Below are 25,223 nucleotides of genomic sequence, written 5' to 3' on the forward strand. Positions count from 1 at the left end.
CCTGACACCGGGATGTCAAAGGTCACTCGTGAACTAAGCCATCCCGGCACAAAGTACATGTTGCAAACTAAAAGGAACTCGGTTGTTGAATTATTGCCGGACACAACACATTGTTTGTCCCACCCATTCTTCACGGCCATTGGTTACTTGAATTATTCTGGAGTACGGCATTAAACGTCACATAAATGAATACACGATGCTGTGATACATTGGACTGGTCAAAATATCGGCCTAGTTCACGGGAGACAAGCTATGGTTTACTCCCAAATTCTGACATTCTGACTATCATGGACACTAGTAAGCGTGCTGCCCTCTTACCTGACGTCCAGCACAAAAAGGGTGAGGAAGGGTGGGTGTAGTCTTCGGCATGGCCTTACACTGAGGCAGCACTGTAATTACCGGTCGGCTTTCGAACAGATCAATTATAAGAAGACACATTCCTTTTCGTGAGAGATACATTCACAGGAAGGCTGGATTTCAAACAAAAGATTTTCATGGTCTCTCCTTTCAAAATGTACACAGGACTATGAAAGATTTTGTTAGAGATTAAACATGGCCGTGAGCACAACTCGTATATAGTCTAACCAAACGTCAAACCCAAAGCAAAACAACGACATACATGAGGCTGTGAAGAAAGAATAATCACAAAACAAACATGATTAACTTTGATTCAGTTTTATTCCTGAAGAGTATAAAATATATCTGTGACATATCTTTGTACATTGACAATAATAAACAATTTTAGTTGCAATACAAATCGGACTCTTGGTAAGCTCATAAGTTTCAGTTTATACGTTCATCAATTTGTGAACATTTGGCCGTAGAAACGTGTAAGGCTTAGTCAATGTAGTGGTTCGACCACCTCGTTATGCCATATATGATAGTACATAGGTTAGACAGTAGAGCTCTTTAGTCAGTTAGAAGTTGAACTTTGTAACTTCAAACCAGAATTAGTTTATCCATTCTAGTTTAGTAACTTCTAACTAAATGTCTCTAATAGTCTCAAACACTATTACTTTAGATACGTTGGCCTTATGATGATAATCCCAATAAGGAATGAAAATAGCATGATTCCACACCCAACTTTGTATCTATATATCAAAGGCGAATAGTCAAAAAGTTGGAAGGTCTGATAATACTAATAATAATATAATAATAATAATAATAATAATAACTGACAGGCAACAAGCACTATTTGAACATGCGAATACTATATACAAGAATATGTACACTGTGGGCTTCGAACCTGCATTCAGACAAATATAACACGAAATCATTCATGCCAGAATTTATGTACAGTTAATATATGGACAACACTTATATGAGTTAATATGAATAAAATACATAATATATTAATAAATTTCGGGCCAAATACTTACGAAAACTGAAGCGATGATTTTATATAGTATCACATAGCACCATTAGGCATCCAAAATGTACATCACCTCTGCTTACCTACATCATGACTGAAACTGGTGTACCTTCTTTTTTCATAAGCTATACATTAGATTATTAACACGTTTTTGTCATAGGTTTAGTAATGGGAAGAAATGAGAAAATGCGTAGTCCGATACTGTATGATGAGGAAATATACAATAATGATTCAGTTGCTTCCCTTTGTTGACCTTGCCTTCACTGAGCCTCGCTTTGATCTCTACCCTACAGATTTACCTGCCAAGTCTACAAGAACTTTTAATCCTCTCATTAGCATACACGTCTAATTTAGCCGCCGGGTTACCTATATATTCCTTACTGCACAGAAATGACAGGTTTGTCCAAGATGAAATTGTCTGAGCTATGACCTGGGTAAGTTTCATCTCACAAGGTGTGTTTCTTAACCCGTTCAGCTGACCAGATAAATTTTACAGAACCTTCCCTTCCATGATAACCCTGTCTTAATACAACATAAATTCAAAGATTTAATTAATAAACTAAGTACATATGAGCAGGAATTATGTATAATAGGCGATATTGTTGAGATGAACAATGATAATGATACCAATTAACAAGGTAATCCGTTTACCATATTGGTGATTTCTGTTCCTCTCTGGCAAAGACTCTATTTCATTTCATTTCTTTTACTTCATCGTCTTTAAGGTATAGAAAATATGAATGAAGAAAAACGTCAATGAATGAAAACAGATATTCACCTAGAAGCTTAGAAAATTTAAAAATATACTTTTCGGTCAGACTGCACGTCACTAGGAAAATGAGCAACAGGAAGTACCCTATAGATCTTTCCGAATTGTTAATCAAGAACACACAGTTGTCCACTATCCAGTCGGTAAACATTGGTTACAAATGTTCAATCTTTCTGTGACGTCATGACGTCACAACTGCTTTCATCGGGAATAGAATGAAAAGTAACGTTGTCACGAGAAGGGTTGGTGGGACATCAGATGCGTTGGATTCGTCCTTTTGTGTGGGAAGACATGAATAATGTGGAAGTCCAGGGATAAAAATGCGAGTCACAGAATGTTATAGCTAATCTCAATGTATGAATAAACAACGCTCGGACGAATCTACTTTTCGCTCTTTCCGTTTGAGACAGACGCCGATAAAGATGCACCAGAAATGATACATTAATTGACTCCCGCAAGCTCTTGGAATGACGCACGTCATAACCGCTGAATATATAATATGGTTGAATATCTTCTTGCATTGTTTCCGGTCCCAATTGCTATGAAGCACAGAAGTCCCACACTGAACACTTGGCCGCGTGCTGATTGGCTACAGGAAATGTCAGCCAAGTCGCGTGATACATCATACAAACGAATCCAATTATTGTTCATAATTCGTTGGCTGTAGGCTTTACGGCCTAGAATATCACAACCGCGAGAGTTTGGCCTCTAGAAGTTTTATCACAACAGTAATGAGATGTCCTTAGAGTGAACAGCAACCAATGCTTAGGTAGGCATCTCCTCAAAAGTAGACCGTTATCTCTGGCTTTTCTTCCGCGGGCTTCGTGTCATTACCAGACACTTCTTCCTGTAATTCAACAACAACAGCAACACCGATGTCTTAATTAACGTGTGCTAAACACTTATCTGAGCTGATATGAAGTATATAGTATTTAAAACTATTTAAAATGTCTAATACTAAAACTTAGTTATTATGTCCTAACTTTATTTTCTTAATTTTTGTTCACACAAATCGTAACTAAAGACAGAAGGAAACTCTTTTCATGCATAGTTGAAGCAAACTTGCAATTCGATATGATTTTTAAATTTTCTTTGATACTATTTTCAATCAATTTCCTAACTGTTTCGTTCGTTACTCTCTCTGTTTAGCTCAACATGCGTTTCGGTTCGTCTGCATTTCCAGAATGGACATATTAAATCCCATTTCTATATGTGACTAAAAATACTGTAGACATGCTACTTACAGTGCTGTTCAAGTTGTTCCAGGAAAAGGGTTTGCCGTTCCCCTTGTCGTGCTCTACCAGGTCGGGTTTAACCAGCTGTTTCTTACTGCCCGGGGTGCTGTCGCTGCTTAGACTCTCACAACTACTTCCGGTGTGATGGAACGTCTTCATGTCGCCCGTGCCGTAAAGGTCGTTTTCAGTGTAATCAATGTAACCATCTTTGTAAGGTGTCATCGAGGTCTGTATACGGATGTCACCCATGTCCCGTCCCATTTCCGACATGTCACTTCCACTGTAGCCGTGGTTAATAGAAGTGATAGGGTTGTGTTGTACTGTAGTGGCGCCATCTTCCGTTTCGCCATGGTCCGCGTCGAAGTTAAGGTCAAGTGTACTTGGGAACATTCCGTTGGAGGGCTTCGTGGATCTGTATGCAAGTCCTTCCGGGTCAAGATGACTAGGTGGTTTAACTTTTTCCAGGTTTTCGTCCTTAAAGGCATGTCTGAAAAATAGCCCAAAACACTAATGATAAAGTCTGAACAAAACTAGTAACGACCTTTGAAAAAAAAGTTCATGTAGAAGATTTTTGTGATTTGTGTGTATTTCTGTGTTGTTCTAAGAATGATTTTCTCATTGGAAAATATTAAAAACACTGTGAGGGTTATGCAATCCCTTATTTATGAGGTGGAGGCTAATGCTGTTTGCTTAAAGATGTTTAAAACATATGAATTGCCCTTGAATGCAGATGACTCTCTTTGCTGATTGTTGTTGTTACAAAGATCTGACTCGACCTTACAAGGCATCACCAGAAACCAAATACAAACACAAAAAAGTTATAATAACAATTTTCCTGTTCAAAAAATGTGTGAAGCATTTGAGAGAAAGGTGAAATGTGATCATGAACTGAGAGAACATTGGTGTGACACGTGTACATTGAAACAAACGACATTGCAATCTGCAGCAGATCAATAGAAAAAAAAACATAACGTGATATACAACACCACAGAATAAAAACTGTTTCTAATAAAAATTTAACAATAAAGTGAAATAATAAATGAGCCAGAACCCAGCGAATATAGATGGCTGTACGTGTATTATCACTGCAGTGGAATAAAGTTATTCCAATGTAAAAATCTATGTTATTAGCGCTTAGTGATTATGTAAAATGGCACAAATAATTCTTTGGCACAGAGAATATTATTGCTATTTTCCAGTATTATTACTTGTTATTTATCCTTTGAGAACATGGCGACTTTAACCTGGAACAGAAAAGATTTAACCTATTCCCAATTATACACAAGAAAGCCCAACTCCTTGGTATTAGTTCAGAGATATTCTTTGATTCAAGTTTCAAACGGAACGGGGCTTCTTTATATATTGTAGTCTGTTATACTGCCCCATCCACAATTTGAACCAAATGTTAATAGGCATGTGCGTCTATTAAGACCAGCTTTTGTTGGTATTAGTCCGTTAGATTTGCATGTGAATTCTAATCTATGGTAGTAAATGGTAAATTCTAAAATACAAATGTTAACATTTCCACTAACCAACAGTACCACATTGGAGGGGAAGACGTCAGAAATAAGCCAGAGATAACCGTCCCTACATCACAGATATATAGGGAATACATTTTGATACAGATTTTTTAAAAAGAAGACAGTCAGCTCTAAGAGCATAAACCCTCATCCATACCATTCCTCTCTTTCACTTTTTCAAAAACTCCTGCAGCAAGCCACCATTTTCTTGGGGCTTTTTGATCGTCATCATCCAGTTGACACAAATTATCCCCCATTTATATATTCATACTTCTGTTTAGGAAGATTACTACTGCAGAAATTTTCTTTCAACTTTTACGACTGAGTAATTCTAGACCAGTGACTAACTAAAAAAATTGCAATTAACATCAGTGCACTTTTTATTACCTAATTCTGATTAAACTATGGTGCTAGAGGGAGTGTAAGTTGTTTCCTCCGATGTTTATATATTACGGACTTGCATTTATATGAACTATACAGAACTATTATAAATGCATCGGTAGACATAGGAAACAAACTAAACATTGATATTAACACAGCATGCGGTTTAGCGAATAAAGCTTCACCATTAGTTAATGCGGTAGATGATCATGCTTTAATTCATGGTGAAATAATATGGTGAGTTCAAGTCTAGCTCGAACTGACTTCCTCTCCGTCCGTGCGTGGGAATGTCTGTCAGCAGCCTGCGGATGATGGTGGTTTTCGAACCCGGTTTCCTCCCATCATAATGCTGGTCGCCGTCGCATAAGTGATGTATTCTTGAGTACGGCGTAAAACACCAAGCAAATAAATAAATATATAAATGTGGCCATAGGATATTAAGGAAGTAGGATAAGAGCAATCAAAGTATTATTCAGTAACATATTGCTGTACATCATTAACATATAGGTATCATAATCAGCTGGTAAAGAAAGAAAAGGGTTATCCTGTCTTTTCACCCTGGAGCATGCTACGGCGATATGACCATTGTTCATGCAACGAAAACAGCCTCACCTGCTTTCACTTGCGTTTTCGGTTTGAATATCGGCTGACCCTTGTGCCATTTTGCTGCACAAAAGTCATAAATAATTTTATAAGATTAGTGCTGGACTCAATAAAGCAAGGAGTGAACAAAATGAAATTATTTCCGACAATAACTATATGGCTTGCGTCGTATGTAAATAATAAATAATGATGCAATGATTTTCAGATCATTGTATTTTAAGTGGAATGTAAACAGAACTTCATATAAACGTAGGAAGTGTAAGAAGCACATTTTGGTTATGTATGTAGTACATTCTTTTAAAGTGCTAAGATCCAGGTGAATAGCATTAATTTGTTGAACAAAATCTCCCTCATGGGTATTTCACCGTGAAAGTGTACGAAAGTGTTCAGCCGTTCAGCTGTACACCATAAGACATGAAAACGGCTACAATCCATGTGTTTATAAAGAACACAATATCAAAGATGCATACATTGACTAAAAACCATATCCCCCATAAAGAAAACGCGTTTTCACATTAGTAATGAAGATGTCAATCAGTTCACGTAAAATAAATAGCCCGTTCCTTCACCATACATATTTATTAACTATCACAGCTGTTATCGCCACAACCTCTTCCAGTGTACGTGAGCCATTGTATCATCTATCTAAACCAAAAAGTGCCCTTGAAATGTGTATGTAGCATTAGTGTGTCGTGTGAATAGTGATCAGGTAGCAGGAAATCCGTGACCTAATCTAATTCATTTGTGTGTCCGGCAATATCGAGCAATAATAGCGAGAAGCCTGCCATCTGAGATACGACCATGTTAAGATTCAATATGAAAACCGGAATTACGAAGGGTCCGTGATTTTGGTTAGCACTTCGTAAAACACCTTTCCATAAATGGGCTGAAGTGCCTCTCTATCATGATTTTCATGCCTGTGTGCGTTAGTAGGACTAAAAACCGTTGTTTTGCTCATGAAACCATAATATAAGACCATAAAACCAATGCTCATCACCATGAAACCAATGCTCATCACCACGAAACCAATGCTCATCACCATGAACCCATGTTCCTCACCATGAAACCAATTCTCTTTATCAAAAAACCAATGATGATTTCCAGTACCTTTGTCCCATAAACCAATGACCTTACAATAAAACCATTGCTCTTGGCCATAAAACCAATGGCACTGCCATAAAACCAGTGACCTCTACCATAAACCAATGCTCTTAACCATAAATCCGATACTCTTTACCATAAAACCAACGCTTGTCACATCCAAGTGAATTTTGTTTTCTTTCCTTTCCCTCCCTCCCGACCACCATACATTCCAAACAATTGAAAAGTGACACGTGTCGAGATTACCAGGAAACCGTGTTAAACACATCAGACAAAACAACACCTAAACAGACTGTTACACTTTCTCACCTATCAGTGTTCTCATTTTGTCGTCTGGCGTTGGCTTGTTTCTTTCGGCTGCGTGGAATTTACAAATATTTGTTTACAAATCTCGTGTGATTATTGTAAAGCAAGGTTTGACCCTTGAACCAATTCACAGGTCTATACCAGTGCATGTAAGCTTCAAAGAAGCTCTATATCTAACCGGCGATGTAGCATTATTGGTGAGTAATATTAAATAAGCAGACACAAAAGAAAAACGAAAAACTTTCCCATGACAAATGAATAAATTGACGGTCCTCAGACAGACTTTCTACATGTATTAAGTGCTTGGTGGGTCTATAAAGGCGACTGTTCCTAAAGACGGGTGCGGAAGTATCAAATATATCAGCTTAAGTTAACACAGTGCATCGGGGGTTACAAGTAAAGCTATACAGCTTTCTCCAAAAGCTTCGAAAACAGACTGAACCCAAAGGCAAATGTAAATTAAAATTTGTACAAAAATTTCATGATTAATATCTCACTGCTGAAAACAACCCTTTAGTCAGTAAAACTGGAAATTTTGTTACTTTTATTTTTAAATTAAGAAACATGATTACATATAATGATTTGTCAGAGTCTCGATCACAGGAATGACCAGTTTTCCTGAAATCGGATGAAAGCACCAGATACAACTCGCTACCATATACTGACCTTCTAACAAGCAGAATAGCAAGAACGATGACGACAAAGAGCAAGACGGCAGCGACAACACCCAAGATGATGGGAACGACGTCATTCGGCTCCTCCTTCACGGCAGCATTTGTAGGGGCCTCTGTAGTGGTTATTGTTGCGGTTATGGGCGGGACCCCTGTCGGGGTTAAAGCCGGTAGATTCACAAGGACATGCGCAGTTGCTTGTCTCGGCGGAAGTCCATCGTCCTGGACTAAGATCACCACACGGTATTCGGAGTCTGGGAAGGCTTCTGGAGGTGACATCATAAAGACCTGTCCCTGGGCATTCACTGAAAATCTGTGGTAAAATTAACAGACAAATATAACTACATAATACAACTAAACAACAACAATTCTAAACTAATATAGACAAACTATTCTTGTATTAATTTTGATATTTTTTTGTAACTAATCCCATTGTGCTTTCGAACAACTATATTACCTCCATGTTGAAAAAGACATTGATTCGTTACTAGAAAAGCAAGTAGCGGATTGCAGTGTTGTACTTACCTATTGTCCCCGACAACTGAATAAGACAGGACAGAGCCAACATCCTTGTCGGACGCCTAAAGAATAAACAAATAAATAAAGTCAAAACGAGATAACACACTTTAGCTGTACAAAAGCAAATTCAAACAACGTAAGGTATTGCTGTACCTATACTTTGCATTGGTCTTGTCTCTACGCTATCTTAGGCTGTAATTGGTTATACGTGTAGAACTTTTAAGGGCAAAAGCTTAGAAATTCATAAAGTAAACGTGTGTTTTTTCTGTTCGTTCTGTGTCTGCGGAATCGCCTATTTCTTTCCGGAAATCTAGCTTACACTTCACGTCGACGTGGCCAGTAGAATGACAGAGAAAACAAGAAATGGTTACACCAAGGTTACCTTCACGCTCCATAGTGGCTATAAGCGAGTTTTGATCGTACTCTATATACGTCGCTGTGGCAAACAGAATGGAAGAGAAAACAAGAAATATCACAGCAACTGATTATGCCGATACCAGAGTTTCCGTCACGGAAAACGTACCTCAATAGTGGCTATAAGGGAGTTCTGATCGTACTCTATATACGTCGCCGTGGCAAACAGAATGGAAGAGAAAACAAGAAATATCACAGCAACTGATTACGCCGATTCCAGAGTTTCCGTCAAGGAAAACGTACCTCAATAGTGGGCTATAAGGGAATTTGGATCCCGAGCAGCTCTGACGATCACCTCTGGGTTTTTGATCTCAGGGTTGTTGTCGTTCACGTTTTTCGACAGTAATTTTCACCATCACAGATGCCGTCTACAAGGTACATGTTTACATATTAAAATCAAACTAATCACAGTATTCTGGTATTTATCTATAATCTCTAAAATCTAAAGCCGTGCAAATTCTAAAACTAAGCTGAAAGTGCCGCCAACATCATCGACTTTGGAATACTGTTAACTTTGTACGATTTTTTCTTTCCTTATATAGATGATTATATATGCCCTTGACAAAAAATATTACAGCTTTTGTTTGGTAGGTCAGTTGTCGAGTAGAAATTGTTAGAAATGTAAACGGTTAGAGATGAATAAATTGGAGATAACTTACATAGGTTCCATCCGTGACGCTGACGTCGAGGCTGTATTGTCGGACTTTCTCGTAGTCTAAGCTTTTAACAAGTTGAATATCAGCCCTGGGAATAAAATCATCACCATGTGATATCCAAATCCAAATCATTTCTAAGTCAAATCGAGATCTCTATTATTTCTAAGTGATATCGAGATTCACATCATTTCTAAGTGATATCGAGGTTCACATCATTTGTAAGTGATATCGAGACCTGCGCCATTTCTAAGTGATATCGAGAGTCACATTATTTATAAGTGATATCGAAATCCACATCATTTTTCAGGGATAACACAGGGCACAGCATTTATAATTGTGTTTGCATGTATAATAAGAAGATGTCCTGGGTAGTACTTACGTTGGCGTAATCCGGAACATGCCATTTATATCATCTTTTAACCAGTATCTCAGAGTGGAGCCCTAAGAAGCAAAGGGAAACTTAAAATCAGATTCTTTTTGGCTATCAGAAGAAATTATATTATATCTCGATTATTTTCAATGCCACCCATTATTTAAACATAGTACCCTGCTGTTTAAAATCTGATAGCTTTTGTTTAATGCTAAACTCAATCTATGGCGGTTAGTTTTGCTGGTGGAGGAAACCAGAATGCCCAAGATAAACCACCGATATTTGGCAAGTTATTGACAGACTTGGAGATCATATTGGTGAATGACAAGTCGTCTTCAACGAACGGAACACTTGAAGACGGAGCAGCCTTGTCCATAAAGTCCAAATTGCCAGAATAATAAAGAGCGAGTGTGACTAAAGATTTCCATACTCTCAGATTTATTTAACATACAATTACATCAAAACAAGAGTTTCATGACTAACACCAGAGAGCAGAACAGTTCCTTAAGAAGCAAAAAGTAGGCGTGTACTGTACTTACAAAATCTGGATCCACAGCTTGAACACTCACAAGTGTATGATTCACTGGTGTAGTCTCTAAAACCGACACGTCGTAGTGAGACTTGAGAAAACTGGGCGGTCTGGTCTGTGCGCCAGTGTAAGTCACCACAAGGGTCATGGTCGCAATGGCCCGTCGTCTAGGGTTGTCCACTTGTGCGGCCTGTAGCCAAAAGAAAGTGTTTAGGTATTTTCTTTCAAAAGAAGACCTAAAAAAGAAAGACTGTTCATTCCCATCCCAACAAAAAACTGCGATAAAATTTTGAAAGCCAAGAAGATAAAGTTCTGCATTGGGATATGGCACTGACGGACAATTCACTCTGAGTACCCATATTGTGGAAGCTCTTATTGCTAATCACTATCGCTGAAAGCGTCACATGATAATTGTCTGTCACGTCAAAAAACCTTTTAGCTCTCAATTGTCAGTGTGGTTTCTTATAGAGGATAGACAGATATCGATGCAATAAATTGAATTTTGCAGTCAGTTTAAGTGTTAAACTGCTGCATTTTGAACCACACATTTATGAGCAGGGATCTGAGAACGGCTGCCCGTGTCACAATGCGTCCACAATGTTGGACAGGATACTGCAGCAGTAACTTATCAGGGTGAGCTGGCAAGAAAACTGCCTAGGGATAGTCATTGCTTGAAGAAAAATATTACGACTGCATTATTTTTCCTTAGAAAGGTCAAATTTATTATGAAAATATCTCTTGCTGACCGACTATGCCACTACAAGAAACATCGGCACATTAAACACGGAGCAGGGCTGATACTCTTTGATCGGGTATCAGGCGTTTTTGTTTTTAAACGCTATATAACTGGGGACTCGTGCCCACTGCTTAATTCCATAGCTCACTTGAAGAAACCCTGGACAGAACTGCAATCTTTTCCTTTACTAAATGTGACTGGGGTAGGGGTAGCTATGTTTTTATATTGTCTTGTACACTTCGTCAACAACAGAATGTCACAGAACTGCCTCTTTATATAATATACAATGGACTATTCCGGTAACCTCTGTAAACAATAGCCTAAATAACAGTAAAGACAAAGAACAAAGAAGACGTGAATGGCCTCGCAACGTCTCTTCACTGCCTATCCCCAGTAACCTGTGTCAGCAATAGCCTAAATAACAGTAAAGACAAAGAACAAAAAAGGCTTGTTTGGCCGTGCAACGTCTCTTCACTGCCTATCCCCAGTAACCTGTGTCAGCAATAGCCTAAATATCAGTAAAGACAAATAACAAAGAAGACGTGAATGGCCTCGCAACGTCTCTTCACTGCCTATCCCCACTAACCTGTGTCAGCAATAGCCTAAATAACAGCAAAGACAAAGAACAAAGAAGACGTGAATGGCCTCGCAACGTCTCTTCACTGCCTATCCCCACTAACCTGTGTCAGCAATAGCCTAAATAACAACAAAGACAAAGAAGACGTGAATGGCCTCGCAACGTCTCTTCGCTGCCTATCCCCAGTAACCTGTATCAGCAATAGCCTAAATAACAGTAAAGACAGAGAACAAAGAAGACGTGAATGGCCTCGCAACGTCTCTTCACTGCCTAGGCCTATCCTCAGTAACCTGTGTCAGCAATAGCCTAAATAACAGCAAAGACGAAGAACAAAGAAGACGTGTTTGGCCTTGCAACGTCTCTTCACTGCCTATCCCCAGTAACCTGTGTCAGCAATAGCTTAAATAACAGCAAAGACAAAGAACGAAGAAGACGTGAATGGCCTCGCAACGTCTCTTCACTGCCTATCCGAAGACGAGTACAGTCTTTATAATGACCAGGTGTCTTCACTACTCTGTATGTCCAGAGTAGACGGTCATAGCGTTTATCCTCACGTGTCTTCACAGTCTATGCTAGTGTAGACGAGTATTGTCTTTCTCCTGACAACATGTCTTCATTGCGTACTTATTTGTCCACAAAAGCACTATGTATCTCTTACCCGTAAAACGGCCGTATAGACACCTTTGTCAAGCTGTTTCTGTAACGTCACCTGAGCCGTGTCGGGATCAATAGCAAAAGAATCGCCATAATCTGTAACAGAATAGCAGTGCAGACATATAATTAGCTGTCATGTACTATCCCAACCTTTTCACATTTTTTCAAGACGTTTATTAAAGCATATTCTTAAGGCATAGTTTTGTGTAGACTGATAAATTAATAATTTTGGTGAAACCCAGAAATTGGCCAACCAGACGAACATAATTTTGTCTCCAACTTCAAATTATAAAGGTCATAAATTGCTCTGAAAGTAGCTCTTTCGTATGCAAATAGGTTAAGGTATTAGGGTATTATAAGAAACCATTCACTTACAAGTATGTGCCTTCAAACGAATTACCTTATCACTTACGACGGTGATAAGAGAATAAGATTTGTGTCCTTTTCGACGAACAACAGTACTAATAACAGTGCATCGCGGCGTCGTATAATATATGATCCCGACATTTGAAATCACTGATTGGTGGGTAAATGTCTTAAATTCCTCACTACATTTCTTTATAGAGTCTCTTATGGCGGTAGATGAAAGTATATTGCAAATCATATATAAGGTAAAATTTCCATGTCTGAATAAGTTCCCGACGTGACAGAAGTTTTATTTATTTTGTGCCAGTGTACTGCATATAATTCATGCATACCTGACGGCCAGTGCTGGTACTAACTGGTTTGCTGAATACCGCCTAATATAACTGGATTCGTGTAACATGAAGTTCCAATCCCCGTCATACTTACCCCATATTGAGTAGACAATGGCGGACTTGTCGGTCAGATCCTGGTCCTCGGCGTATATCGCCGGGATAGTGTTAACAGTCGTACCCTGCAGAGGAAACAATCAGAATTGTTACTTTTACATGTGCGCCTGTTATTAAAACTATCAGTTTTGTTTTCAACTTCTGACCACATGGTTGCGTAAGATTTGCACGAATCGACAATTTCTACCTTCATGTCAGAAGATGGATGAGGATGTCTCCAACCTGTAAACACCTATACACACAGAAATATGACCCTTCTTTACTCGTACGACTCGTGTCTGACTCGTACATTTCCTGTACGTGTATCATTCAGCTGTATACAACTGATTATGTGCTCGACGGTTAAGCAAAACAAAGTTCACACTCGTATTCAAGTGGCTGTGTTATACTTTGGAACGCTATCAAGTCACATGGTGCTGGTATACATACGACTCAAAATGAAACCAAACATTATTTTGTATTTTATTTTGTTCAGTACGCCATTCTACCTGGCCAATATTTCCTGATTTGGTTCAAGTTGTTGAATTTTGGTTCAACTAAAATATTAGACTGATTCAGACTCTGTATCAGTGTGCCTTAACATCATCATCATCATCGTCATCATCATCACCATCATCATCATATCCACGTATTACACCTTTATCTGATCTGGTCTGATTTATCTGATTGGTGTTTTACGCCGTACTCAAGAATATTTCTCTTATACGACGGCGGCCAGCATTATGGTGGGAGGAAACCGGGCAGAAACCCACGACCATCTGCAGGTTTCTTGCAGACCTTCCCACGACACATGTATCTGAAACACGAACATATTATTATTATTACTAATAATAATATCAGCAGGCTTTGTTTCTAGGCCTGCAACGGACGCCATGTTTGAGGACTGCGCTCACCCCTGCTGCATTGGAGTCCATCTTGGCAGAGTAATGGTCTTTACTAAAGGCAGGATCCATGTCGTCCTCGTCCTGAACGTTGATGGTCAAATTGACGACGGCGCTGCGTCGTGGGGAGTTCGTATCCTCGGGAGTGTCCTGAGGATAATGAGAAATGTTAGACGCCAATATACAATGCTGTTTGAGACATTACGAGAAATGTTAGACGCCAATATACATTGCTGTTTGAGACATAACGAGAAATGTTAGACGCCAATGTACGATGCTGTTTCAGATATAACGAGAAATGATAGATGCCAATATACAATGCTGTTTGAGACATAACGAGAAATGTTAGACGCCAATATACAATGCTGTTTGGGAGATAATTAGAAATATACCATACTGTTTGAGACATAACGAGAAATGTTAGACACCAAAGCGATGTTGTTTGAGATTTAAAGAGAAATTTTTCAGGGCCGTACGAGATACTGACTGAAAAATAGCAAGAAATTTTTCACACGCCTACAATATTGTTTCAGAATCCAACCACGTGGCTGGATAGGCCTGTGCACAGAATAATGCATGGTCCCAATGCTCTTACATGGTTTACATACCAATGCTCTGATTTCAACAACAAAGCTCTGCATTGTTTCATAATCCAGACTCTTGTTCAGAGTGACTTCCCCTTTACTGGCCCGGTCAAATCGCAGGTACTCCTGTGAATCAGATGACAAAAGAGATGTTATCACCCACCTGTATTCTAAATAAGATACATCAGATTTCACATAAGCCAAATTTTTTTTCTTTCTTTTTTTTTTTTGGCACCGTCAATGTTAAGTTTATTAAACAAAAGAACCACTGCTATACATGTTTCATAATATTGTTACCAAACAATGACTAATCAAACAACTATGGTGGTGCATATGGCTTTACGGTTGTAAATTGTGTTTTTGAGTAAGTTGAATATTTGAGGAATTTCAGCTAGTGTATCTGAATGACTTTCCCGTCGCTTACCGAATATGGTCCATTCACAACCTCGTACTGCATGTACAGATTTTTCCCGTCCAAATCATTTGCTGTTATCCCATCGAAAACGACTGAACCCACTGAGCTAAGCTGTAATGAGAGAAATTTAAAATGTTGATAATCAGTTTTAAAACAATCCTAACAAATATCAATAATTAAAATGATTTTATCTAAAATTAAGAATTAATAAGGGAATGGTTCATCATACCATGGAATCTGGATATATGGGACCACATTACGCTTTCATCAAATCGCGGGCGATCTCAACCCACGCGCGATCTCGACAGGTGACATCTGATCACAACAAATCACACACGATTTCGCATAGTCACACGTGTTTTAAGTGTCATGTTATGCTTTGCTTATCTTCTCTATTAAGTGTTGCTGTAGAGACAATGTATAAATAAGATGTAGGTAACATGGACACTTGAGTTTGCTTACCTCACTAACGTTAGCCGTGTACGAACTGGCAGTGAACACAGGCGGGTTGTCGTTGATATCCTTTATAAGAATTCTTTGCACCAAAGTAGACTTAAAAAGCAAGAAAAAATTTAATCGGATCATTGAAAAACCCACTGTGTAGTTGAAGCTTGTCAGCAACTGTACTGTATTATATAAATGCCGAGTTCAACAGATTATAAATGACTTATACAAAAGAAACCGAAATATTGTTGGTTAAAGCACCTAGGAAATATTTTTCATGTTAAGTTTAAATTGTCACATTATCAGTTAACTGAAATTTACGTGCGTATGTTAATGGCTACCTCAAATGTCGGGTTCGTCTGTCGACATATAGCGTTGACCTTGTAGCTTTGGGTCTTTTCAAAATCTAAGGGCGCTGTTAGAGTTATCTCCCGCGACGTGACGTTCAACATGAAGGGGGAGAGAGGCGCCTGTTGACTTAGTTCAACCTCGTCAACATTTCCGGAAATATTAAAATACCCAACAAGAGATCCTGAAAATAGAGTTTAAAGGGGCATGAAATGAAAGCGATTACAAACGGTCTACTTCGTGTTAGAGTAAGATTCAAAACATTTATTGTTAAAAACCCTATAACGATACGAAGGGTGTTACTCTTTGTCACTTTTCACAACTATTTATAAATTGCAATGAATGGGTTACTCTATGCAAGACAATTTCTGGGTGTCTCGAACATGTTTTAGGCATAATATTTAGATTGTATTAGACACAGAGAAGAGATGACTTAACAAGTCGGCATAAAAACAAACGTAAACCTACTCACCAACTGTCGTGTTTTCAGGAAGCTGGATAAAGGTAGTTTGTTTGAAGGCACATAAATCTGAAAAAGGAAACAGGAAAAAATCAAAAAAGAGCAAACCTTTCATTTAGCACGAACTGAATTTCAAACGTATTGCATGGAACCACTTATATATACGTCTTATAAAGACATTGAGTACGAGGTTAAACCCCAAGCACTCACTCACTCACTCTTATATAGACAAAACTGCAACCCAATATGTGCATGCACTGTGTGTTTTTCTCTGTTGGAGACACGTCTCGAGATAAACGGCGCCATATTTTGATTTATTTATTTATTTATTTATTTCATTGGTATTTTACGTCGTACTCAAGAATATTTTACTTATACGACGGCGGTCAACATTTTGTTGGGAGGGCCCGGAGAGAAATCTACAACTAATCGCAGGGTGCTGACAGAACTTCCTACTTACGACCGCAGAGCCAGGATGATCTGGGATTGAACTCACAGCGACGGCATTGGTGAGAGGCTCCTCTGTTATTGCGCTGCGCTAGCACGCTAACCCCTCGACCACGGGGGCCACCAACCCATATTCTGTGTGTGGGTATGTGTTGTAGTGAGGATAAATGCAGCTTAAACCTATATACATATCCAGTACAGCGTCCATATTTATGGGTGCAGGTTTTCTATATTTTATCATAAAGCATACAAAAAAAAGAATTCTTTCATTTTTGTGTTGAATTTAAGCACTAAACCTGTCATAATCTTTCTGGAATATATTCGAGTGTCTCAGATATGGCGCGAATTCATTTTACTCTCTGTTCAAAAGGCCTTCATTTCGAAGTCCGAAAGCCTGTTTCAGTTATGTCCGGTTCAATCCTACCTCTCTGCCCAGCAAAACTGTACGTCGTGCCGATGGAGACTATCCAGAATATAAATGAGGCATTAAAATTCAAATTCCCAAGATTTTGGGATAAGGACAATGGCGAATGTATCTGATGATATAACTCCGGGGGTGGTACAGTACTTGAGTGTACATCCATTAGTGAACATCGGAAGTTTTCTCACCCTCGGGAAGCCTGTTCATCATGATTTTAACACCCACGATGACAAGGTGCCCTCCAGGGCTGTCCGGTTTAACTCTGCGCATCCCCCTCCCCCAACCCCAATCTCTGCTATATTCTGCTGGCTGGGTGGCAGGGCATAGAGTACGTTTAAGGGTAAGTACCCAACCCTCTGGGCTACCCATTATACTCCAGACGGATTAGACAAGGGATCCTCAAGAAACAGGTAAACTATTGATTTAAAATCACCATAAAGTCATTCAGGTATTAAAGTTAAACCGGGCATTAAAGCCATATACGTGACTTTATTATCACTTGCTCGATTGTCCCGCATTCGGTACTGCCATACGTCGTGGCATTATCTCTACCTGTGGTCTTTAGTGTTAATGTTTTTCACGTTTTGCATTCACAGGTGTGGTCAGAAACGCTTTGAATTAACCGGACCTTTGATCATTGAGAACGAAGACGAAACCCACTATCTGCAAGTCTGGCGGAAATTGGCATATTCTGTGGTTTGTGCAAATCAGACGTATAAGATGGTTCCATTTACTTAGTGTGAGACCTTTTTGTTTCAAACTTGCTGGCATTTTTTGTCACGGACAAAGTGACCTACACGCGTTCAGAAAATATAAAAGTTTTGTTTGTACTTACAGTTGGAAATCTATCTTAACCAATTTCAACAGAAGCTTAGAGTTGGTCAGGTAAGAAAAAAAAAAACCTTTCCCAATCGATAATTCATATGCGGTACAACCATTAATTCCAATTCCGTGGCAAATAAGAAACCATACAACGTTTGCAAAAGAGAAACTGTCCCAACTTTCAATCTCTGGTGAGTTTATTGTCGATATTCGAGGTGCCCTAATTCTTCAACCTTTTCAACCGTCTCTGCGACCATTATTTTGAAACATTCTGAACGGACTATGGGCTGTGGAGAAATAATTTGCACAATTAGTTTAGGCTTATTTCTTTAATTACACAATGAAAACATTTTAGTGTCAGTTTCATAATAACTGTTTGCGTAAATCCCACCGAGTGCTTTAGAGGCTGAAAAGGTGGAAGATTTACAGTACGTAAGCCCCAAAATAGTACATTATATTTCAATGCCATATATTTATTTAATGCTTAAGTCAGTGTTTAACGCCGTCATTTGTGCTGTATTTACACATCCACAACAGACGTCATGATTACGGACTTACGGAGTGAAGAATGAATGTGTAAGAGTAAATGTCGACGCGTTTATAGTTTCCCTTAGCATGGGTACCGCGGTATGTCCGGAGACATTTAGCAGTCAGTGACCAGACACTGACCATTGTCCGATGTCTGACCATGGGTGCAGCTTACGTAACTGCTTAAACAAAACCAGTCATTGCCATTATACAATAAGGTTTTTAGGCCTACTGCTACAAGTCTATATCCATTTTGACCAGTGACCAGACACACGGCACATTACATGACAATGCTAGCATATGGTGTGGCTAGGACAGGAACACAGCTCATTCACCTGCAGTTAATATGGGTTGTTCCAATCTATGCTTATTACGACAGCAAGTTATAATGGTTGACAACGACAAGACTGCATATGTGTGTACCGACGTTACCTTATCATGCATACGTATGCCTGTAACTCAGACTTGGCGGTCTGCTTATCCCTTTTTTTCAACTCTTCCTCTTGAAAGGTAAATGTACAGAAGCCTATGGCGTTAATTGCGCTAGAGCGTTGATGTATGTAACCGCGAATGGACACAGCTAAATTAGATTATTTGCCATTTTTAGAAAATGAAATATTGAAAAAAAAAAATTAATATCTGGTAGGCTTATGACTCATGTATTACACAGATGAATTTATAATGATTTAGCTAGAAAAAACTCCCTTGTTGTTGAATATAAAGGGCGGTGTAGAAATAACTCATTGGTTAAAATTGATAGCATGACGTCCCCTTTCAATTTCTCAATGTGTGCGATTTTAGTTACTCTGAACTGTGATAACTTGGTTATGCAACATCACAAAATTATTATTTTTAAACTATACATCAGATACTTCATCGCAGCATATATCGACGTAGTCATGACATAATGAATCCACATCAAACTCTTACCTGCGCAGGATGCCCCCTGAATGAGAACAGCAGTCACGAAAACAAGCCGCCACATGGTACCCATGGTAACTGCTGTGCGTATTGGTTTGGTAACCTGCAAAACACAAAGCAAAAAAGAACATTAACTACCAAATACAAACCAATTCATTACACTTAACTTTTTGGTTCTTTGACATTGTGAATTCTATGGGAAAGATTTAAAAGAAACAAATTTGTACCGGTTAAAAACGATTTATTTATCTACGATAATTATTTATTGGGGATTAACGCCATAGGCCTACTCAAAAATATTTCACTTATAGTACTAAGGACAGCACTATGGTGCGGGGAGCCAGGCAGATCCCGGTGGGGAGGGAGGGCATGTTAAATATATGCTTGAAGAGCCACCAAAGACAGCTGCGCATGACTCCCTAGAGGCCTATAACAAAGGCGGACCGTCTATCGCTTGAAGACCTTATATCTGTGGTTACATTACGCAACTTGAAACGCAGGTTAAACCTGCCTGAGATAGATTTTACCTATGGCGTTTGTTTCACAATTCAGTGTGACATATGTAGGCCAACAGATAGGTCCACTCTGGTACTCATCATGTAAAACCTTAAACTACAGCATATCAACCACCGTGAACACGTCTACACTTCTTTGATATTCTAACATTTAATTCTTTGAATGTGTTTTTTTTTTTAAGAAATAAATAACCATTAAGCACAAGGGAAATCAAGTTTCCAATTGGGACGTTTGGCACAGATTGCCCTAGTAGGAGGTTTAAAACCTGTTTTACATATGTAAAACTAACTTTTTACAGAGTATCTTTTAAGTAAACTGCGTTTTAACGCTTCAGTACTGATAATAAAAAAGATTTCAGGTTCTCCATCTTAGTGAATAAAACTGTTCTGACACTCAGCATAAAGGCCTGGAGCAAGTTGTTATGAACCGTTAAAAATAATCATCGGCCATATTAAACGTTCTCTATGTTGTTAAAGCGCGAGGCACATGCGCACGACTTCCTCACTGGATGGCCATGCATCTAGAAGAAGATCTCAGTACAAACGGACTACATGGTGATACATCTACATTGCGTAAAAAGAGGCCATTTCCATTGCTGACTGAATAATATCCACATTACACCTCAAAGACACTATTTTTAACATAATAAGTTATCCATACGAAAACTGAAGGAAAACAGTTTATGGGCCGGCAACACAGGGCGGCCGGCACAAACAAATTTCAACATAGAAACTTTTGTAGTCATTTGTAGGGCAACACACCAGTAAATGTAGACTTGCTGATTGGTTGATTTTCTCCTTAAATATACGTATGCGCATATGGTATACATTTTATACCATGCACACATGTTGACAAGGATGGACCAATCCACACACGAGGGGTCTCTATTTAATGAAAATACCAGTAATGTAATAGCTCAATGTTTTAAGTCTTTATAAATTTCCGTTCGGAACAAGAACCACATTCAGAATTTGCTTAAGCAAGCGTTAAGAAAATGTGCTAAGATTAACATAAAATTTCAAAAACCTCACGAATTTCAAAGAAGATGACATGGAGACAACGCATTTCCGGACTGCCTAAGTGCGTTTTATTTGCGCCATGTTATATTGTATATGCTTCAGTTAACACGATGCACTTGTATGCTTGTAATGCCATTATCACTGCCTCGTCTGAAGACTTGGGCTGTTGGTCAATTGTGTCCACTGTAGAGTTTCTGGACAAAGGGTATTGTCCAGTTCGTGAGAACACGACCCTTGGAATCTTGTAGAAAGCCTTAGTAATCGAGAGTGCAGGTAACATCAACACAGTGGCTAAGAGGTGGGCTCGGTACATTGAAAACGGGACAAGTCATTTCATGAACAATACAGTATGAGAGCTGCAGAACAAGTATTCTTTTATAAAGCAAAAATAAAAGTCTGCTTGAATTTCATGAAACGCAGACTTTTATGTTGCCTTTAAACTTTACAAAAACGTTGTTTATGTCAATTTAACTACTTTGAACACATGACCCAGGGCCAATGCGTTGAGAATTTGAGGTAAACACCTGGAAATTAAGTTACCCGTACAGATTTGCATTTGTGACGTTACCCAGTGCAGGTAATCAGGTGCTTTTTTTTAGAAGCACTTTTTGTAGAATCTGTAAACATGCATACGGGTCTAAAATATGAAATACTGCAACAACGGCAAATTTCACGGATCATTTATAATATGCAGCTGAATAAAGACGCCATAATCAGCACATTGATGTATAATATTTTTTTGTGAGAACCTATTCGATAAAACTATCTTAATAACTGACTTATTAATTAGAGTTCCAAACATATATTGCACACAATGAACGACAGAGAATTTTGTAAGAGAGTTTCAAGAATACAATGAAATAACGCCAGGCATGGTGTGGAAATGTAAGACGACACATTCTTGGTTGACTGATTACTTCATGAATTATTTAAACCACGGTAACTTTTTAATTAAGACAATTTCAAAATACATGTAGCATGCATTGCGATTGGCTTTACGTCAGGAGATACGCCAGGAACCTGGTTTCCTCGAAGATCCTTCCGGTTTCCTTCATCTCAGAACCCGTTGACTAAATTCATCTAATTAAAACGGTCTTAAAGACAGGATTTATCGGACAACCCAGTTCTTTTCTATTTTCTACATCGGTGTTCTTTACCTTTGCTTAGGAAGGAAAATACTCAGTAATCTACCTGTACCACTGGCACTGTCCTCACAAATCATGGGTACAAAAATTAACAAACATGACCAGGGGCCGTATGAAACTCTCGTGATCTACTGGTTCGCGTGCAAACTTAAAAAACGAATATGTATCAGTAAGACTGGATTATATTATTAATTGCAACCACAGATTTCCGACATCTCAGCATCACATGCAAATGTGTGACTAACTTTATCAATTGCTGAAATATCTAACTCTGGCCACAAAAAAAAAACTGAAATATTTTCATCGAAAAACAAACACGAAGACAAGACGTTTATAAAGTGCAGGAAGTCCGCGATGCATGCTTGATCTGATTGGTCGGCTATGTCGCTTTTCATGTTGTCATGGTGACAAGCCTTGATTTCACTATATTTATAGAATAAAGATTGCCCGATATGAAAACGTCACGCATATTATCGTGGACTAAGGCACTGCATCAATGACCGAGGAATTAATTAAGGTAGATATACATGTAGGTATTTACAGATGTTCGCATGTGTACAGCAGAACAAGTCGGAAGGGAGGGGCGCACTTTGCTGTAGTTACATGAAATGCATATGAAATTCGATGGAAACATTTAATCGAGCCAACAAATAAAAATAAAAAAATGACGATTGTCTGCCTAGCTGTTCAAAGCATTCATTGGTTAGTCTTCACTTTGCCAGGATTTGATTTTATCCATGCAATGAATAATATCAGTTTCAAGCAAAACGACTGGTTTTGTATACATTAGTACTGACAACAAAGGACCATTCAAGATACAAATCACATGTATACACAAAAGGTGATGACTGTTAACATTCTGAATATTTACTGCAGACATATTAAGAACGATACCACCCTATTAGGGGTGATGAATTTGTGGTTTGTGCTTGTAAGTTACAGTAATGTGTAGGCCTACCCTAACGTATGCATTGGGAATGAATGTGCAGCGTGACCCAAAAAAAGAAAAAAGAAGAAAAACTCTTAAATAAATATATATATACATACCATATACGTCAATATGTTCATTGTTTTAACGTTTTCAGATTTTGTCAGGTTTATTATACCTGTGGAACTGTCCTCGCTGGGAAATGAGTAACCATCCTCTCTGTGCGACGTGATGGGAATATCTTAATTAGATATGCACAGGTAAATTGGCTTGGTTTGTCAGATTGTATGGTATCTTTGTTATTCCTTCCTCACCACACAGAAGATAACAGTCTGTCTCTATCCTCTGTAGCTATGTTCCTCACACGATCAAGACAGATTAAAGATAATCTCATCTATATACATTTGTTGATTAGATTTAATGTACACGAATGTCAATGTTGTACCGCTAAAAAGCGGAGTTTTAAGAGAACGAACATGCGAGACAATAATGCTCATAAAATAAGATTTTGGTTACTAAAGTTAAACCTCTTAGCATAACTTAGGCGATTATAATTTGAAATCGTAAGATCACGATTGAAAAAAATACAAATAGATCACGTATCAACTTGCCCCCGTAAACTCGCTCATTAATATATTGTTCTTCGTCAAAAGCATCATCTAATTACGTGTATATAGGGTGTCTTTTAATCAGTGTCACTTTTGATAGCACCACCTGCCTAAGCTGTGTAGCCTACATCAGTTATAAGTTCAACTGCACAGTCAGTCATCTGGTACTAATTGTCCAGGCACCCCAACCTGATATGTCCCATTCCAGTACTTCGGTTCTATACTTACTACAGAATACCCAGTATAACCCAGTACCATGTAAGCTAGTGCAACTGGTCACGACGGCACGTGCGCGCGCGCGTGTGTGTATGTGTGTGTAAATACGTCATCAATATATGGTATCGAGAGAGACAGGGTTTTCATTCCATCATTTAAATTGCAAATGAGATGGATTAGATCACGGAAATGGTTGAAGGCGATACACTTCTGTAAGTTGTCTAAATACACTTTAATGGGAAAGCGTGTTTGAAACTTGTGCACTTTTGAAGCGTAATTTTATGGCTATGACGTCAATGCTGTATATTTGTAGATGCTCTCTGTGCAGCTCTATGATTCAGTGTTATCAAAATGATATATTTAGTCTTCTAAACAAAGGAGAATTGCTTGGAAATTGATCTATTTGTTTGTCTTGGGCATACGTGCGTAAAGATTCAACACTTCGTTAAAACTCCATTCAGGGACCCGTTCAAGGACTCGAGTAACTACCACGGCGACGTAATACATATGACATGGTAGTGGTTAGGGGAATGTAACTACCTTGGTTGCGTTAACGTTTTCTGTATCATGTATGCGGCGTTGTATATCTTTGGTGTCATGAATCTCGATGTAATGGCTTGTAGAACTGGTTACGTGTTAACTTGTAAAAAGGAAATTATACGCAGCTAAAAACTAATTAATGCTTGAATAATTAGCATGTGGATTTTCTCAAGGGAATTACGGATGCATGAGTAGTGTGAATTTCGAGAGAAACAACAAAGGTGCAATGCAAATTCACCACTTAGTCGCTGATTCCAATCGCGTCAGAATGTGGCAGGGTTGTGCACCTGACACACCTGTGAGCTGAACAGTGTGCTAAGTTGTTCTCTTAATCAACAATCATAACTCACCTGCGCTAGATCAAAGACGGCTCCAGGTAAAATCCTTTGAATCTTTACAATGGGGTGTAAAATCCAGGTATATTTTACATTTCCATGAGTGTAAGGTATGTATGAGTACGTATCACTGGAATGATTCAATAAACTCAGATAAAATCCTCGACAGGTAAAAATCCCCGACTATGATGTGGCTTAGTCTGCCCGTACCTGACTGATGCCAGGATCGTCTGAGACCCATCTCACTGGTGTTACCTGAACAAGCCTTAAACCCACGCTAAACACTAAATATACCCAACAGCCTCAGGGTACAGATTTACCTGCCCAACCAAGCGTTACCTGTAGACAAGATTCTCTCTCTTTCTTACGACGTCACCCCTGGCTGAGTCTTCTCCAGATATAGACTCGATGGAGCGGCAA

At 38.7% G+C, this 25,223-nt stretch overlaps 2 protein-coding genes across 3 annotated transcripts in view; both read right to left on the bottom strand.

Moving 5' to 3' along the window:
• Positions 1-675: 675 nt before the first annotated feature.
• LOC135479231 (uncharacterized) lies at positions 676-9,024 on the bottom strand. The gene is made up of 6 exons (XM_064759032.1): positions 9,001-9,024; positions 8,484-8,539; positions 7,954-8,271; positions 5,890-5,943; positions 3,386-3,863; positions 676-2,988 (listed from the first exon to the last, which is right to left on the bottom strand). The coding sequence occupies exons 3-6, from the start codon at positions 8,238-8,240 to the stop codon at positions 2,923-2,925; spliced, it is 885 nt and encodes a 294-aa protein (XP_064615102.1). The 5' UTR covers positions 8,241-8,271; positions 8,484-8,539; positions 9,001-9,024; the 3' UTR covers positions 676-2,922.
• Positions 9,025-9,037: 13 nt separating this feature from the next.
• LOC135479226 (protocadherin Fat 1-like) overlaps positions 9,038-25,223 on the bottom strand; it is a 44,197-nt gene continuing 28,011 nt past the window's right edge. For both annotated transcript variants that reach the window (XM_064759023.1, XM_064759022.1), the window contains exons 3-15: positions 19,506-19,599; positions 16,370-16,426; positions 15,891-16,081; positions 15,568-15,657; positions 15,115-15,216; positions 14,715-14,816; positions 14,119-14,256; positions 13,206-13,290; positions 12,418-12,509; positions 10,457-10,636; positions 9,927-9,988; positions 9,551-9,635; positions 9,038-9,259 (exon numbers count right to left, since the gene is read on the bottom strand). In XM_064759023.1, coding sequence (XP_064615093.1) covers positions 9,203-9,259; positions 9,551-9,635; positions 9,927-9,988; positions 10,457-10,636; positions 12,418-12,509; positions 13,206-13,290; positions 14,119-14,256; positions 14,715-14,816; positions 15,115-15,216; positions 15,568-15,657; positions 15,891-16,081; positions 16,370-16,426; positions 19,506-19,599 — 1,335 coding nt within the window. In that variant the 3' untranslated portion in view covers positions 9,038-9,202. The remainder of the gene's footprint in view (positions 9,260-9,550; positions 9,636-9,926; positions 9,989-10,456; positions 10,637-12,417; positions 12,510-13,205; positions 13,291-14,118; positions 14,257-14,714; positions 14,817-15,114; positions 15,217-15,567; positions 15,658-15,890; positions 16,082-16,369; positions 16,427-19,505; positions 19,600-25,223) is intronic.

The sequence above is a fragment of the Liolophura sinensis genome, chromosome 12, assembly GCF_032854445.1.
Source record: "Liolophura sinensis isolate JHLJ2023 chromosome 12, CUHK_Ljap_v2, whole genome shotgun sequence".
NCBI lineage: Eukaryota > Metazoa > Mollusca > Polyplacophora > Chitonida > Chitonidae > Liolophura > Liolophura sinensis.

Excerpts from the sequence above, each read along its gene's own strand:
- LOC135479231 (XM_064759032.1), bottom strand. The coding sequence starts at position 8,240 with ATGATGTCACCTCCAGAAGCCTTCCCAGACTCCGAATACCGTGTGGTG. Across the intron at positions 5,944-7,953 it reads GCTATTCTGCTTGTTAGAAG|CAAAATGGCACAAGGGTCAG; the intron begins GTCAGTATATGG and ends ACTTTTGTGCAG. Across the intron at positions 2,989-3,385 it reads GGAACAACTTGAACAGCACT|GAAGAAGTGTCTGGTAATGA; the intron begins GTAAGTAGCATG and ends GTTGAATTACAG.